Source organism: Heloderma suspectum, chromosome 1, assembly GCF_057233095.1.
Source record: "Heloderma suspectum isolate Gila_16-S chromosome 1, 16-S_ref, whole genome shotgun sequence".
NCBI lineage: Eukaryota > Metazoa > Chordata > Lepidosauria > Squamata > Helodermatidae > Heloderma > Heloderma suspectum.
In genome coordinates this window covers 389908389-389925100 of record NC_139458.1, presented here as the reverse complement: position 1 = coordinate 389925100, position 16712 = coordinate 389908389, and the positions used below count along the sequence as shown (strand labels likewise).

At 43.3% G+C, this 16712-nt stretch overlaps 1 protein-coding gene across 5 annotated transcripts; it reads left to right on the top strand.

Moving 5' to 3' along the window:
• Window positions 1–822: 822 nt before the first annotated feature.
• Window positions 823–16102, top strand: YPEL5 (yippee like 5). 5 transcript variants are annotated; one of them, XM_084828613.1, is made up of 3 exons: window positions 823–963; window positions 12172–12332; window positions 13923–16102. In XM_084828613.1, the coding sequence occupies exons 2-3, from the start codon at window positions 12192–12194 to the stop codon at window positions 14145–14147; spliced, it is 366 nt and encodes a 121-aa protein (XP_084684739.1). In that variant the 5' UTR covers window positions 823–963; window positions 12172–12191; the 3' UTR covers window positions 14148–16102. The 5 variants fall into 5 exon arrangements, with proteins under 5 accessions (XP_084684739.1, XP_084684740.1, XP_084684742.1 ...); XM_084828614.1 differs by lacking the exon at window positions 823–963 and adding an exon at window positions 1571–1648; XM_084828616.1 differs by lacking the exon at window positions 823–963 and adding an exon at window positions 9465–9530.
• The last annotated feature ends 610 nt before the right edge of the window (window positions 16103–16712 follow it).

The following is a 16712-nucleotide window of genomic DNA, read 5'->3' as shown; positions in this document are numbered from 1 at the left end:
TGAACATCAGGAAAAACTTCCTATTAGAGCAATACGACAATGGAACCAATGACCTAGGCAGGTGGTGGGCTCTCCCACACTGGAGGTGTTCGATACGAGGCTGGACAGCCATCTGTCAGGGATGCTCTGACTTGGATTCCTGCATTGAGCAGGGGGTTGGACTCAATGGCCTTGTAGGCCCCTTCCAACCCTACTATTCTATGATTCTATGAATAAATGTATTGGTCTTCAAGTCACAGAGACTGGTGGCTCCGATTTCAGTGGGGCTGTAATGTCATTCTGGGTTTCAGTCAAGACCAGCCAGAACTCTAAAGGAGCAATCCAAAGTGCTGAAGCCTACTCCCCCCCAAATGGGCTCAGCACCTTGGCTACGTCCTGTTGGTTGGTTCTGGCTGGTTGTGACTGAAACCCAGAATGGATTCAAAGCCCCACCGAAATTAGAGCCATCAGTCTCCATCGTCTTTAAGGTTCCACAAGACTCTGTTGCTTTGCTGCCATAGACTAACACGGCTACCCTCTGGAAAAGAAACAAACAAACAACGAAGACGTGTAACCGGGAGGACGGAGGGCGGCCACACAGCAAGTTTAAAGGGCCACCCGCGCAAAGCATAAGCTTCTCTGAGCTCCCGCTTCGTCGCCTGGCCCTTTAAGAACCCCCGTCCCCACGTGGCCTCAGCGTTTGTGCGCCGCTAGCGCGGCCCGGAGCGCCGGGGGGCGCGGCCATCACCCAGGACGGCGGTGATTGGCACTGCTGGAGGCGGGGCCTCGAGCGCGGGGGCGGGGCCAGGAGGGAGGGGGAGCGAGCGAGCAGGGGGCGGGGACGAAGAGTGAGTCTCTCAGCTGAGTTGAGAGGCCGCTGCTGAAGCGACGCCGAACCCGTCGACGGCCGGCGCTGAAGCCGCCCCGCGGTTGGCTTCTCGCTCTCCCCGCCAGCCCTCGGCTGTGGCCGCTGTCCATCCGCAGGTAACGGCTGCTGCTCGCGCTGGGCTGGCGAGGCCGCCTGCGCGGGAGGAGGTGGGCGGAGGGGCGAGTGGCCGAGGCGGCTGCGGGCCCCGGCGGCTGCGGGCCCCGCAAGGCGCTCTGGGGAGAGGCCGCCGGTGGCCCTGGGGCTGCCGCGGGCGCCCCGTCTATTTCCTTCCTTCCTTCCTTCCCTCCCGCCTCCGTCTCTGACGAAGGGGGTCCCTAGCCCCGTATGCGTGTGTGAGGTGTTGTTGTTTTTGCCCCCCCACATGCACACACTCACGAAAGCCCACGCAGGCATCCTCCCCATCGGCCCCCCTCGTGTCCCCCCTCCTCGCTGGCGCGCTCCCTCCTCGTAAACACCCCGAAGCCGGCCCCTCCCTCCCAGTAACGCTCAATACGGCACAACAGCGCGCGGGAGGCGCCCGCCCCCTCCCCCCGGCATCACCCCTCGGCCGCCGCCCCCTCCCCCCGCCGCGGGTGCATCATCACCGCAACAACAACAACAACAAGGGAGCCTTCAGCCGTCGCCATTCCGCTCCTCTGGCCCTCCCCGGAATCTCGCGCAACGGCCACAGCCGCGACAACGCGTCGCCTTTTGTCCAGTTGGACTCGCAAGCCTCGCTCTCTGGCGGCAAAGAGGTTCCAAACTGCGACGGATATTATCCCGAACTCTGTCGCTAACAAGGTCCTGGGGGCATCAGTCTCTTCTTTTATCTCTCCCCGCCGCCCGAAGCTTCCCCAACGCCTCTCGAAAGCTGTTTTTCCAGTTAGGGCAGTCGAGTGTGTGCGCCTGGAACACTTGCAAGGAAATAAATTCTCTCTATAGGGGGGTGTGTGTGTGTGTGAGAGAGAGAGAGAGACAACAACGCTCCCTCTGCTTCCGGTCTTTCTGTTTGTTCCCCTTCCCCGCCCCTGCCTAATTATTCTTCGATTCAAAACATGTCATCACAGGTCAGTCCCAATAACTTCTTCTCCTCTTTGCCCTGAAACCAGGCATCGCACCTTTCTCCCCAGTTTCAGGGAACACCTGGTCAGAATCATTGATGCCCCTTGCTACTTTGTTCCTAGTTTTTGGACCAGTACAGCAGCGGCTTTTTCATTTCTGCATGCTCTAAGCAGCTTCATCTCTGTTCCCATAACCTTTGGCTGTAAATGTGTGAGTGCTCTCTAAATAAAACAGTGCTTGGAGGGGAGTGGGAGAGAAAAGACAGTTGCTTTCTGTTCTGGCTAAGCAGCACCAGCAACTTGGGGCCCACAGGTCTCTCTTGTCAGCTGTTTCCTCCTTATTTGTTGTCAAATCGCCTGTGCTTCTGGGATAGCCTCATTCTCAAACCAGAGATGGGCAGAACCTTCGCTGGTTGGATGGCTGTCAGCCATGTGACCAGAATCAGGGCGTGTTCCCTTTCTCCACTACCTTCTTTGTGTATATCTTGTTTGGATAACAGGAGCAGGACTACAGGTTCTGGGTCTTCTGGGAAGGTGGCAGAAGCACACTCCTCTTGTGGTGCTCTGCAGTGGATGTTGAGTGGGGGAAATCATGCTGTAGTAATGGTGCTGCTGCTGTCTCCACTCTTGCCATAGCTCTGCTGTCTACTAAATATAGCAGCTGCCTAAGTGATTAAAACATTATCAGAGGGGAGCAGACTCTGCTTTTTTGACTGTCCTTCTAATATTTAATTCTTTAATGCCAAGCACCTTATGTATGACTCAGAATTATTTCTGTATTCTAACAAGTTTGTATAAACTATGGCAAATACAGATCTATAGAATATTTGATTATGTTTGATCCCCCACCCCATCCCACCACACCCCTGGTAATTTAAGAGTATTTTCTTGGGTATTCAGGATTTTGAAAATATTTCGCATTGAACCAAAACTTTTAAAAATCTGGTATGACACATTTACAATGCAGTGTTGGTACCACTGGTGGGTTCAAATAGAACTTACCTCAGATCTTTCCACTTACCCCTGCACAATGAAGTGCATTTTCCAAAAATATGTAATTTTTAATTATGAAACATCTGTATTTTATTACAGTTAGACAGCTTGAGCACTACTTTTAGTGGAAACGTATTCAAAACATTTTTCATTTTCCTTATAACAACTTTGTAACACAGGCTTATTCATAGTTGGTGGCTGAGAGAGGGTGGCTTATTTAAAATTAATTAGTAATATGATGTCATGGTGAAATATGAACCAGAGATGTCTTGGTTTGCAACTCAGGTTTGTACTTGGAGTAGACCAATTGAAATGAATGGTACTTAAGGTAGACTAAACATTGGACACAACCCTCAGCCTCTTAGCCACTACTCTAGTGGCAGGGAATGTGTTGCCTTCCAGATGTTGCTGGACTGCAACTCCCATCAGCCTTAGCAGAGCCACTGATGAGGAATGATGGGAGTTGCAGTCCAACAGAGTGTAGGCTAAAGGCACATGATGCAGTCACCTTGCTGTAGGTCTGTGTCTGATCAGTGCCTTCATGGGAGACTGCCTGGGGACCCTGTGTGTGCTGCTTTGAGTTTCATGGTGGAATAAAGGTTAGATACTAATGTATTAAATACAGGCTACGGAAAAGGACTTCCCTCTTTTTTTCTGAACTCTGGAGACCGGGGGGGGGGGGGGGTTAATGTAGGTGAAGGACGATAATCCCCTTGTGATAAGAAATGACAGAATGTTGCCCTTCTGCTCCAATGTTCCAAGAACTCTGGGGAAGGAACTCCCTAGAACAAAAATTGCACTAGAGCCCCTACAGTTTATGTGGGTTACATGTTATTTCGGTTTAGAAAAGTGATTCATTTCCCTGGCTTTTTAGCATTGTTAACATGACTATGTCTCTCAACTGTTCTACTAATACTCGTGTAGTCTCTATAATATATGGGACAATTGCTCTAGTCATCTGAGTATTTAACATAACCTTTCCAACAGGTGCATGTATTTGGGGGTGCCTCGTTTGCTCCTCTCTGCTTCAACTGTAAAGACTTCTTAATAGTTTGACACAGAACCTGAAGTGGGTTGAATTGTACATAATATCAGAATGCATGTGTGTGTTGCAGTTGCGTAGAAATAAGCCACCCTAGGAAAGAAAAAGGTCATGTGAATTCCCCTGTTGAAGCTCAATAATGTGAAAGAGAAGTAATACTAATGGGAGACCTTGTCTGAATGCAGCGGGCTGAAAAAAAATCCTATTTCTACTGTTATATCGCTTTATGAAACTTAATTGCAGTCCTCTTAAAGACTAACTCTCTGCAAACAAGAGAATGTATATATTGCTAGAAAGGATTCAAATCCAAACACTTGTCTGCATCTCAGTCCTTTCTAGTTACACGTGTATCCTCTTGAAATAAGATTCTTCATGACATATCAGGAACAAACATGCATTCTCTCTCAAACATGATCTGAAATTGGTATGAATTTTAAGGCAAAATGATTTTATGCAACACCTAATTAACCTGTGGAGGTCATTGCAGCAGCCTATTACACAAGTCAGGAGTTACAAAATGTGCAGCCTACACATTTCATAAGCAACTTAATTCTGATCCACAGATGCTATTTCATTTTTCTTATGAACTCCCCTGCAGCATCTTGGTGAACAGTGAGAGAACATAAAGCTAGATGTACCGTTATTCTAGCATAGCAATATTGTTAATATTGGGTCAGAAATCCTAGTTACAGCTTAATAAGAATACAACTGCCTATTTAAGAAATTAAACAGACAACTTTTATCATACTAAACATTTAACTGTGCTTAGTTTAGAGATTTGTAAAAATGACTTTATAGTTTCCATTAAGAAGCAGTATCTTAATTCAAACTCTTGGTTAATAACACATCAGCGTGTTTATATGTACATTTGCACAGAAGTAAATATCACTGCTCAGTCTGGCGTATTCTCAGGTATGTGTGCACAGGATTGCAGCCTTATCCTGTTTATAACACTTCCTGGGTTTGGGCCTGTCCATTTCTAGAATTGATAATTTCTAGGGAGATCTTTGGTAGATTCTCTTGCCTTGCTTTCATACTGGAAATTAAATGTTTTGACTTGCTATAACTTGCAAAAAAGATTCCTGCAGCCTCTGAATCTATTCACAGCTAGAAGGACAGAGTTTTACGCTGTTAAACTCCTGTACTTGCTCCCTTACTGGTAAATATGACTGGTGCATACCGCTGCTTCTATAAATCAGAATGGCCTATAGGATGCTGCTTCTCTGTCCTGAGAAGATTCTGTGACTGTCCTTGAATAACTGAGGTAAAGCTGGAGTTGATCCCAGTGGAAGGGCACCAAGGCCTCTTGAGCTTCATTCTGCAAACTGCTCCTTATAACCGTATTGAGCTTTAAAGTTATCCCCGTAAAATTACTAAACATATGCTTGCCTGCATGACTACAAATAGTGTACTAGTTATTTCTGGCGTGCTCATGGCCTTGAAAGAAGAGAGAACCAGCTTCTTCCATTTCACAAATGTGTTCTTGCTTGGAAGTGATTCTTACATTTTATACAGGCAATGTTTGTTTATTTTCTTAGTGATTTATTTATTTATTACGTTCCTATACCACCCAATAGCCGAAACTCTCTGGGCGGTTCACAAAAATTGAAAGTACAAGTACTGCATAAAAACAATATAAAACATAAAAGCATTAGAAGCACAGTATAAAAGTACAACCACTATAAAACCTAGCAGCAATGCAGAGATTTAAAATACAATAAGAAATTTAAAACAGCAGAGCTAAAAGACTAGAACCCTAAAATTCCTGGGAAAATAAAAAGGTCTTCACCTGGCTCTGGAAAGAGTACAACGTAGGTGCCTGGGAAACCTCTCTAGGGAGCTCATTCCACAACCAGGGTGCCACAGCAGAAAAGGCCCGCTTCCTGGTAGCCACCTACTTCACTTCTTTTGGCAGGGGCTCCCAGAGAAGGACCCCTAAAAATGATCTTGGGGTCCAGGCAGGTAGATAAGGGAGGAGGCGATCCTTCAGATAACCTGGCCCCAAGCTGTTCAGGGCTTTAAATGTTAATACCAGCACTTTGAACTGGGCCTAGAAATGGACTGGCAGCCAGTACAGCTGGAAAAGTACTGGCCTCATATGATCTTGTTGGCCAGTCCCCGGTAACAATCTCACTGCCCTGTTTTGGACCTGCTGAAGTTTCCAGACCATTTTCAAAGGCAGCCCCACGTATAGCGCATTTCATTTAATCAGACAAGAGGCTAGCTTGGCCATCTCTGTCCAGTTAAGGGAGTAGTTGGTATATCAGCCTAAGCTGATAAAAGGTCCTCCATTCCACTGAGTCCACCTGTGCCTCAAGTGACAGTTCTGGGTCCAGGAGCACCCCCAAACCTGTTCCTTTAGGGGGAGTGCAGCCCCCTCCAGGCTTGAACTCTAGTGATGAGGTTTGAATTCTAGTCAATGATTTCCACTTGTACCTAGTGAAATATTTAACATGCTTGAAATATAGGAGTGTCCAAGCCATCTGACCTAACATGTAATTGTAGTTCTGTAATCAAGCAAGATATTAGTTGGACGTATTGACTGGACTGAATTTAATTATGTTAATTATGTGTTCATTTTTGAATTTATTTTTGAATTTATTTCATTTGTACCCTGCCTTCCTACCAATAAAATAGCACTCCAGTGAGCTTACAGAAACATTGACTAAAACAATAATAAAACGTATACATTAAAATAAAGAAATAAGGAATAAAAATAGCACACAACTCAATAGCCTGCTTACACGCCAAAGGCCTGCTTGATGTATTTGCCTGCCAGCAGAAATTATTTTGTGAAACAAAATTGAGTATAAAGTATTTGTCCATTCTTTGCTTAAATTTATTTAAAATTTATCAAGAAATTGTTACTTTCTCCAAAACAAATCTCAAAGTTTTGATGCTTTGTTGAATGACAAACTGATATTTATAGGCACATAGAGAGGGAAGCTTCACAATCATGTGTTTCTATACTTCCTCCTACAACTTGGATACTCTAAAAGACCCAGGCCCCAGCTACATGGCACCACTTTCACCCTTCACTCTGTCGCAGTTGCGCAGCATTGCAGCTTCGAATTAGCTTCTGCTGTGATACACCCGCGATTTACTGTGGGCTTTCACAACAGAGTCCGCCATGCCCTTTTTTGCCACTATATTTTAATACACAGCTATGCGGGCCTGTGAGTGTGGGGGTGTGACACTTCAGTGGCTGTTTCATATTTTAGGGGTTCTCTTGTGTCTGTCCGTTCCTCGTTAGGTAAAATGTGGGTTGCCTGTGCGCCGTCATTTCCACGCCAACTGTTTGGCAGTTCCCTAGCATGAGACTCTTGTGATGGTTCACACTCACCCAAGGAGTGAGCAGTACGTGCCTACCCATCACTCTGAAACAGTGGCCGGAGCGCAGTTGGTCCTCCCCCAAGACCCTCCCCCCAGCCCTTGGGCACTGAGTCCAGAAGCAACCATTGCAAACATATGAAGCTGCAAAAATGTGATTAAATAAATGAAAATGCCTCTCTGTGCCTCTGTAACTGCGCAGCTGCGAAGGGATGGGGGGGTAAAGGGGCATCACAGAGTGACGCAAACACTATGCATGCCTGCAACATGCCCACCCCAAAATGCAAAGTTGGTTTGGGGAAGGGACAGACAGCTCGCAACTGCTGGAAACCCGCAGCAAACCAAAAAAATTGCAGCAAAATGCCTCCTTGGAAATCCACATTTTCTGGGAGAAAACCATGGATGGTTGCAAAGTGGCGACTGCGTCGTATGTCCCAAAGGACCTCGACTCGCAGCTGCCCTGGAGTAAAAGGCTCGTGTAGATGGGGGCCCAGATTCCTTGCAAGTAAAGTATAGTGGAGCAGCATCCTGGCTACTGTGACTGTCCTCAATAAACTATATGTACTGTCTCAAGTGTTGCTATTGTCTTTTGTCTTTCTCCCTTGGGACCAGAAAAGTAGAAGTATTTACACCTGAAACTGATGTTAAAGCATTATTTTGAATCTCCTTCATATACTTCTGCATTCGGGGAGTTTCAGTAACAGTGGGTAGAAAAAGCAGAGAAACAGAAGTCAAGTTATTGTAGTGGATGTTCTCAAGCCTTCAGGAACCATAGGTGAGTATCTTAACACCAGTGCTCTGGACTGCTCAAATTGGCCATAGAAGGGTGGGTAACAGTATTGTACAGCTCTGTTGAGGGAAGTAGCTGTGTCATTAGTAAGCTGGCTGGGCTTGAATTTTGCATTATTCCAGGATTACACATCTGCTGTATTTTGAACATACAATGTTTTAGGCTTGTTAGAAGGGAAAGTTGGCCTTTCTACCTTAGGATCTCACGCAGAGGCCTTGCTACCCAAGGTTCTTTTAAATGAAAATGCCAGATATGAAATGCCTATGGCTTGCTGGGAGGATGGTCCAACCTTTTGAACAAGGTGTCGGGCTTGGTGGATTGTTCTGGTCTCCTCATCCAGTCCCCATACAAAAGCTATTTGAAATGCACCCACAGTTCAGAGTGAGGGCTGATAATATTCTTAAGACGATGGACTGCCATGAACAGAACAAGCAGAAGTTTGTGAACAATCTTTTGGGACAGCCCTGCCAGTGATGTGGGGTGGGAAATTTTCAGTTTCATAAGTTTATTAGTAAAAACGGATGTATGCTAATTGCAAATACAGTGTTAGGCAAGCTTGGCAGTTTCAAAGTTGGAATTAATGTTTTTAGTTGATTATCCCTTGAATGTATGTGAGAGAATATATATAAATCATTGGAATACATATATGTCTCAGTGAAATGGAACGAATTAAGTAGTGACAGTGAAACAGAAGGTGTCCCAACAAAACTTTAGTGGAGAGAGTTGAACTCCATTGAAACATATAAGAGGTTGTGAGCATATCATGCCCAGTTCTTTGGGTTGCTAAAATTAATTGTGTTAACAGTTTTTTGTACCTTAATTGTTGTCTTAAAATTTAAACAATGTAAAGGAAGTACATGTTACTGTTTTTACAACATTTAAATCACATGAAGTGTGCTTTAATTTCTCCCCTCAAATGTTTTGGATCAAATACTTCTGGTATATTATGACAAAAAATTAACATGGGGTACTGGTTTTTTTAGCTTTGTTTACCAAATACAAGTAAAATAAATGTGCTGAATTAGATCTTTTTAGGGTATCAGAAAATTTTCTGTTGCAAATGACCCAATGCAAAGTAACATAATTTGCATTTGAAAATTTCCCAGTTCTAAATTTTCCAGAAAACTCATGTCACAGAGCCCTGCACAGAGTGCCTTGCTCCACAGGACAAGTACTTGAGGAATGCAAACTTGCAGTATCAAATCATAATATTTTACAACAATTCACATGTAATAGCTCAAGACTATGCTGCCTACAATGAGCCATTTTTCTAATTATGCCTGTTCTAAAATGTCTTTTTGGCTTAGCCCTTGTCAACTTAAAAATGCTGATGAATTTGTAATCTAGCGTAATATGTCCTTCACCACTTCTTGTTTATTCTGATCCTTGCATAGTAATCTAAAGAAGAATTATGTACCCAAGAGCCTGCTGCTCCCCCCTGCATTTTTATCGGTCCATCAGAAAGAGGTGCCAACTTGACAGTATGAACATCAGCCCATGAAAAAATGTTAACAAGACTTGCCAGTGAGCACTGCCAGTGTATGGAGACCACACCGACTTCCTGTTTAAACCTGGTCAAGTGGTGGTAGAAATTAACTCATGGGAATGAATAAAAAGGAATGCCTAGTTAGAGTGGTAGTTACATATTTGAAGTGCTTTAACCTGCTTCAGTTAATGGAAAACAGTATATATATATAAGAGGAAGAGAGTGAAAAGTCTAATGCTTTGTGGCTCCCAGGAGTTACTTAGGATTTGAATGTCTAAATGTAGTTCCTAACATGAATACTCAGATCCTTTGTGCTTAAATGGTGCAGTTTAATAATAGGTTGTTTTACCCCATTTCCAGATATAGCCTGAATAAGAACCAAAATGACAGTATAAAACAAAAGGATGTATGGTGCAATTTAGACTCTCTCCCCTCCTTGGTGAATCACTTCTACAGCTTTTTCTCACTTCCTGCCTCAAAAACCTCTCCTCTACCTGTTATGATTCAAGAGGCAAAGACTTGCAACTTAAGGATTTACATCAGGAATTTCTTGGAGTACAATACCCACCCATTCAAGTAAAAAAGTAGACCAACAAAGCCAAATTGGTACTCTAGTACAGGACAGCCTAGAAGAAAGAGTGAGAACACCACTTGTCACATGTAGCTCTGAGCTAAAGCCACTCCCAACATTTCATCAATCATCTGCAACTTATCTTGGATAATGATGTTTCCCTTTCACAGGCTTTGGGTGGTGGGCTTGTCCCTGCTTACAAACAGCCCTCTAACCTGAAATAGCTGTTCAATAGCAACCACAGGCCACATAGACCAGACCCTTCAACAAACTCAGATGTCAACGCTGTTCCTATATCTACTGAGGCAGCGATATTACGGGACCTACCAATGTCAGCCACAACATCAAGGGTTCATTTACCTGCTCATCTTCCAATGTGTTGTATACTATCATCTGCTAGCAATGCCATTCTGCATTCTACATAGGGCAAAAGGACGAGTTTCTAGGGAAAAGAGTACATGGACATGAGCCTGACAACAAAAATGACATTCAAACACTAGTAGAACATGTCAGTAGGAGAACAAAGGAATTTCAGAGGGATACTCCAGCAAAAATGGCTGAATTAACTCTTATCAAGAAGTTGAATTCTGTCATCATCTGTAGCATGAACTGAGATGATGAGTTTTGTCACTTCCTGTTATCTTTCCAGAGGTGCTTCCTGTGTTCGGTCCAGAAATTCTTCATCTTCCCCAATAAACCAAACCATAAATAGTCACCTCGAAGCCCTTGTACCTTCTCTTCCAGCAGAGATACCAGCTTGCACTCGCTGCAGGTGTAGTTTTATACATTGTCCAGCAGAAAATCAGCTCTGACCTTGTAAGTCACTACAGCAACTCACTCACTGGCCTTGTTACTTGGCTCTGCGTAGGAGTATCACTGTCTACCTGGACTGCTCCTCAAACTTCCCCGCTAAAGTCCCACATAAAACTCAGTTGCTTGCTCTTGACCACATGCTTCTGCACCTAGAAAGCTACTCATAAAGCATAAAAAGCTTTGTGATGTAAATAACAATCTCATTTATCGATCTGTTGTTATATATAAAATTGCAAACAGCCTTTCACTTGGTCTGTTTGATACGGGCTTGTGTGTGAATTAGTCATGGATTCAGTTTTGAGAGAAAAGTGTAGGCTTTGCTCCAATTTGCGTATTAGTATTAAATTTGAAGTCACACTAAACAGTTTTCATAAAAGAAACTTAGTATAACTTAAACCCAAATTAAATATAGCATTGACTGAAAATTACCTCAGTGGAGAAAAATGCAATGTGTGATTATGAAAGAGTATAAAATGGAGAAAAACTATACAACTTTGAGGGCTTCTGTATAATAAATCAGAGTTGAGAACTTGATCCAGCCTACAGTATCTGTACTAACAGCAACTGAAAATGTGTAGGTATAACATTACAAGTTTCTGCTTAGTTCAGATATAGCATGTGAGATATTCTTGCTAAATGTAATATGATACAAAATATGAGGATTCCATACTTTTCCATCATGTATGGGCTATACGTAGCCAATCTGAGTTTAACCTTGTGGAACATAGGCAGCTGCCTTATCCCAAGTTAGACTATTGGTCCATCTAGCTCCAGGGATTGAGCCTGGGACTTCTTGTATGCAAAGAATGTTATCTCCTACTAACTGTCGGCCCTTTCCAGGTATAGCTCTTCTTCTTGTGCTGTTGTATGCGTGTGGGTGTGTGTGTGTGCACAAGCATGTTCACTGTATGAGGCACAGAGCCTGTGGACCAAGCTAGACATTAATGCAGACACATCTAATATCCTGACACTTTTTCAGTGAAAAGCAGATTTAAGAGGCTTTAAGTTTCAGCAGAGGAATGGGTGCAGGAAAGGGCTGCTTAGCCTTTTTTCTGGACAAAATCGACCCCCTTGTTGCTTTTCTATCTTTGCCGGGGGAGGGGATGGAATATACAGACTCTGTATACCTAAATCACCTGCAACACTACTTACTTGTACATAATTCCATCCATGCTTATTCAAAGATTTGATGACATGAATTGTCAGCACTGATGCAATACCTTTCTTCCCTGTTTTAGAGCTCCAGCAAACTTTAAAAATGGGCCGGATTTTCTTGGATCATATTGGTGGTACTCGTCTATTCTCTTGTGCAAATTGTGACACAATCTTGACCAACCGCTCAGAGCTCATATCTACCCGTTTCACAGGAGCTACTGGACGAGCCTTCCTATTTAACAAGGTTAGTTAAACAGATCTCAAACTCCGGGGGGGGGGGGGGTGTCACTACACTTTTTCTGCAGTACATCGTTGGGTGGAACAGAAAATGCCAATCTGAGGATTGTACAGATACATGTGGTAGTAACAGTGGCTAATACCTGCTTCACATATCAAATATTCAAATATGAATAGGTATTCATTCTGTGGGCACCTGTTTCCCTGCATGTACATGTGCTGAGAAGTAATGGTCAGTCAATCTTGATATTTTACATCAGAGATGGGGAACCTTTGACCCACCAGCTTCCCTGCTTCCTTGTCTCTAATCAGTACTTAGAGATAAGGGATTTCTCCTCCACCTTGTATGCTGCAATGAGGCTTTTAAAAATAAAAGAATTAGTACTAATGAAGGCTTTTTAAAAGCCTGATTGCAGCATGGGAGGAGGGATTTTCAGGGTGCTTCTGCTGGGGAGGGATGGGCTAAACCTCCACTCCCCAACACTGTGACACCTCCCCCCCCAAAAAAGTCACCCTTCCCCTGCTGCAATCAGGCTTTTTAAAAGCCTCCACTGGCACCAATGGAGATTCCTTAAAAGCTTGAAACAAGGGAAGACAGGAAATCCCATATCTCTGACATCACTGCCTGATGGAAGGAGGGGAGGTAGAAAGAGAGAGACTGCGTTTATGTATATGAGTGTGTGAGCGAATGGGGTGTAGCAGTCATGGAGGACCACATGCCAATAGTGGTGTGGTCCCACCCACTGCTAGCAGGTGACCTCTGATGTGCTTGACTAGAACTAATTTAGCCCTTGGGCAAAAAAAGGTTCCACACCCCTGTTTCACATGATGGTCCTAAACTGTCACTGAAATGATATTCCATTATATGGCCCATTGGCTGCTGTTAAAGCTTGAGGATCTCAGCAGTCACTTTGGAAAAAAGCCTTCATTTGCGGAAAAGTTTGAAAATGTGAAAGGTATAAATTCCAGAAGATTAGGAACAAAGTAAATGGGAGCCAACTAGCAATTTTGATTTTTGGAGCCTTGCTTGGTGTTCCATGCTTTGGGAGGGGGGAGACTTTATCAAATGCCCATAAGCTGTAGTTATAAAATGATAAGCAAAAATGGCAATATAATTACCCCTTATTGGAGCAGATCATAATTCTTCATTGGCTTTTGCTCAGTGTTGCCAACCCTTGCTGTAGGACTGTAACAAACATCCCCCACATCCATGGTTTGCTTGATTTGTGGGGGTGGGGGCATTTTATCTCCCCAAAACAGGGGACATGATTTTGAGGAGGGGGAAATGTTTTGCAGGGGGAGTGGCAGTAACATGGTGATAATGACAGCTTCCTCTAATTTTTTTTCTTCCTTTAAACAGTTTAAAAGCCCCTGGCTCTAGCGCCTTTGGCAGCAAGAGCAGAGCTCCAGCCACAGCTACCACACTGTCTTTCCAGATTGCTTCAGGAATTACTTTGCTATTAAACTTTAGTACCCTGACAGTTGAAGACCACAGCACTAAACTATCCCAAAGTTGTCTAGTCACAGCAACAATTCTAAACCCTCGCTGTAGACTCGGTATGCCTCAAAATGTTTTTATCCCTTTTACCTACAACAGGTAGTAAATCTGCAGTACAGTGAAGTCCAGGACCGAGTCATGCTCACTGGCCGCCATATGGTTCGTGACGTGAGCTGCAAGAATTGCAACAGCAAGCTAGGCTGGATTTATGAATTTGCCACTGAAGACAGCCAGCGCTACAAGGAAGGCCGTGTTATCCTGGAAAGAGCTTTAGTCCGAGAGAGTGAGGGGTTTGAGGAGCATGTTCCGTCTGATAACTCTTGAATGGACATCTCCTTGTCTTCAGGCTTTCTCTGTTGAAACTTTAAAAAAGAGAAAAATCAACAAAAAAAATACTTAATACACTGTCACCTTAGCATCAGCGCTGGATTCATGAACTGCAGAGAGGGAAAGATTGTAAGAATTCAAGATGGAAATGTTCCTTTTTTTCCTTTTTTTACCCCTTTCTCTCAGTTGTTCTTAGAGAATATTGTATGGAAGCTGTAACTTTGCCTTTTCTTCCTCAGTCTCAGATATGTATGCACTTGAAGTTACAAATCATCTTCAAGGAATTTGGGATATTTCTTTTTATTAGAGAGAAATCAGTTGGATTTTAGTTTGCAAAACCTGTTGTATTGAGAAGAAATTTTAGTCTAGCAATGTCTTTTAATTTATTTCTATTTTTTGTCCTAAATTCTTAATTCATTTTTAGCCAGACTTTTTCACCTGGCTTAAAAAGAGATTGCATTTGTGACAAGTGCTAAAGGTTCAGTGTTTAGTCAAGTTTGTGCTAGCCGTTGATTTAGATTCTTGTTGGGGTTCAGTGGTAGTACAGAGTCTGTGCTTGTCTGAGTCTCTTTTTTGTGTGTGTAACCCGAAGTTGTCATTCCTCATTTACTTACACACACCCTCCACCATATGACTGGTGTTGATTATTACCTTGAAAAAAAAACAGGGCAAAACTGCTCGTCTTTCCAGTTTCCAGATATAACTTATAAAATAATATTAAGAAATGGCTGCCCAGTCTTGTGTTGCTTCAAAACTATGTTGGTAGTGATGGGGATTGAGCAGTTGCTGTAGCTGCAACATTTTCCCCCACCCCCCTTTCTTGGTTGACCTTAAATAGAAAATTTGCAACTCTTAATCTTAGAGCTTTCCCCCTTTTAACCTGTAGCTTTGCATTAAAAACCTGGCTGCGAGGAAGAAAGGCATGCCAGCATGTACAAACATGCATACAGTCAGGCATCTGATCTACATCTGTTTAAATGGCTAACAGTTTCTCTTCAAATGCTGCATCTGATGTCAGAGCTCTTACTTTTAGTTGCATCTTACCATTGTGGTGCTGCGCCTTTACTGCTTTTACCAGCATAACAAGTTCATGTAGCTGTACTTAGTTGCTGGATTACCTGGTGCTTCTTGTAACAGTTAATTGTGTCGCAATATTGGATCTTGCTCATCTGAGCAAACCCTTCTTTCAACTCTCCTTGCTCAGTGGTGTCCAAACATTGCTTCCAGCATGGCCTGCCCAAGTCACTTTTTTGGAAATCCAACAGCTGCATTTTAGAGGACTAATCACAATTTTATACTCTCCTTGTCCAAACTAGGTATTTCATAGACAAGGTATTTGCCTTACTGCAACTGATTCTTAAGCACCTGTTCTAATAATGAACAAGGAATGGAAAGAGAACATCCCTGTAGCTGGTGGAATAATGGTTATTACTTCAGTCCTAACCACACTTGCAGTGGCTAGGAGGGGGGAGGGGAGGGGGCGCATGCCACTGCAAGTGCCTTTAGGAATTCTGTTCCGTGAGCCCTACCTCCCATATGTGACTAGGAAATTGGAGGGGCAGGTTGTGGTTGTACATTTCACACTCCACAGGTGGCATTCTGGCCATTGAGCTGCAGTTTGGGCACCCTTCTTAGTTTGAAGTAGCTCTAATACGCAAGTTAAAGGGAAAACATGTAGGATTGTATACTGCAGCTAAATTGAAGGATATTTAAACAATAGTGCATTGTGCCTCAGATGAATAATCTTTACTTTTGACTTCAGTAGATCCCCGTTATTTTAGTAGCTGAGTTTCACTAGTCTGGCAATTTGTCATTGGCACAGTCCTTGATGGACTACTCTATATGTATTTTTGATGTTGCAGTACAATAAAGTATGTTTTGTCCTGCATGGTCTCCAACTATATGCTTCACATTTTATCAAATATGCTTCAAATATCACTTCTTGAGACTTTCACTGGAGCTCTGAGTAGTGTCAACATGTGCTCTACTGATTATTCTACCCCTGGTAGATTATTCAGCCCATTCTATTTATTTATGTAGACATTTCTACCCCAATTTTCATCCAGAGTGCAAGGTAGCTAACAACTGTAGAAAATTAAAACATAATACAAAGATAAAAATAAAAAAGCAGTGAAGCTAAAAACAACAGAAAAAAAGCATCCACTAATACAATCTCCTATGGAGTTAAAAACAATTTTCATCTTAGTTTAAACCACTAAAGATCCAAAAGCCTTCCTAAAAAGTAAGGTTTTCACTGCATAGCAAAAAGCCATTAATGAGGGGACAAAACAGACCTCATTTGGGAGGGAGTTCCAGTGCCTAGACACAGCCACTGAGACAAAACCCTCTCTCTCCCCCCCCCCCCCCCCGTTCCAACCAAACGTACATGTGGGGAGTGCATTTCTGGAAGATCCTAGAAAGTGAAAAGATTCATACAACAGATGTTTGTCCTTTAGGTATCCTACTCCCAAATCATAAAGGACTTTAAAAGGTCATCACAAACATTTTGAATTGGGCACAGACAAATCAGAAGCCAATGTAGTAGTTTCAGCAACTGCATGC

What these genes read in the sequence shown, in the direction of transcription:
- YPEL5 (XM_084828612.1), top strand. An exon ending in GAGCCTTCCTATTTAACAAG is followed by an intron (nt 12,333 to 13,922) that starts GTTAGTTAAACA and finishes TACCTACAACAG; the next exon opens with GTAGTAAATCTGCAGTACAG.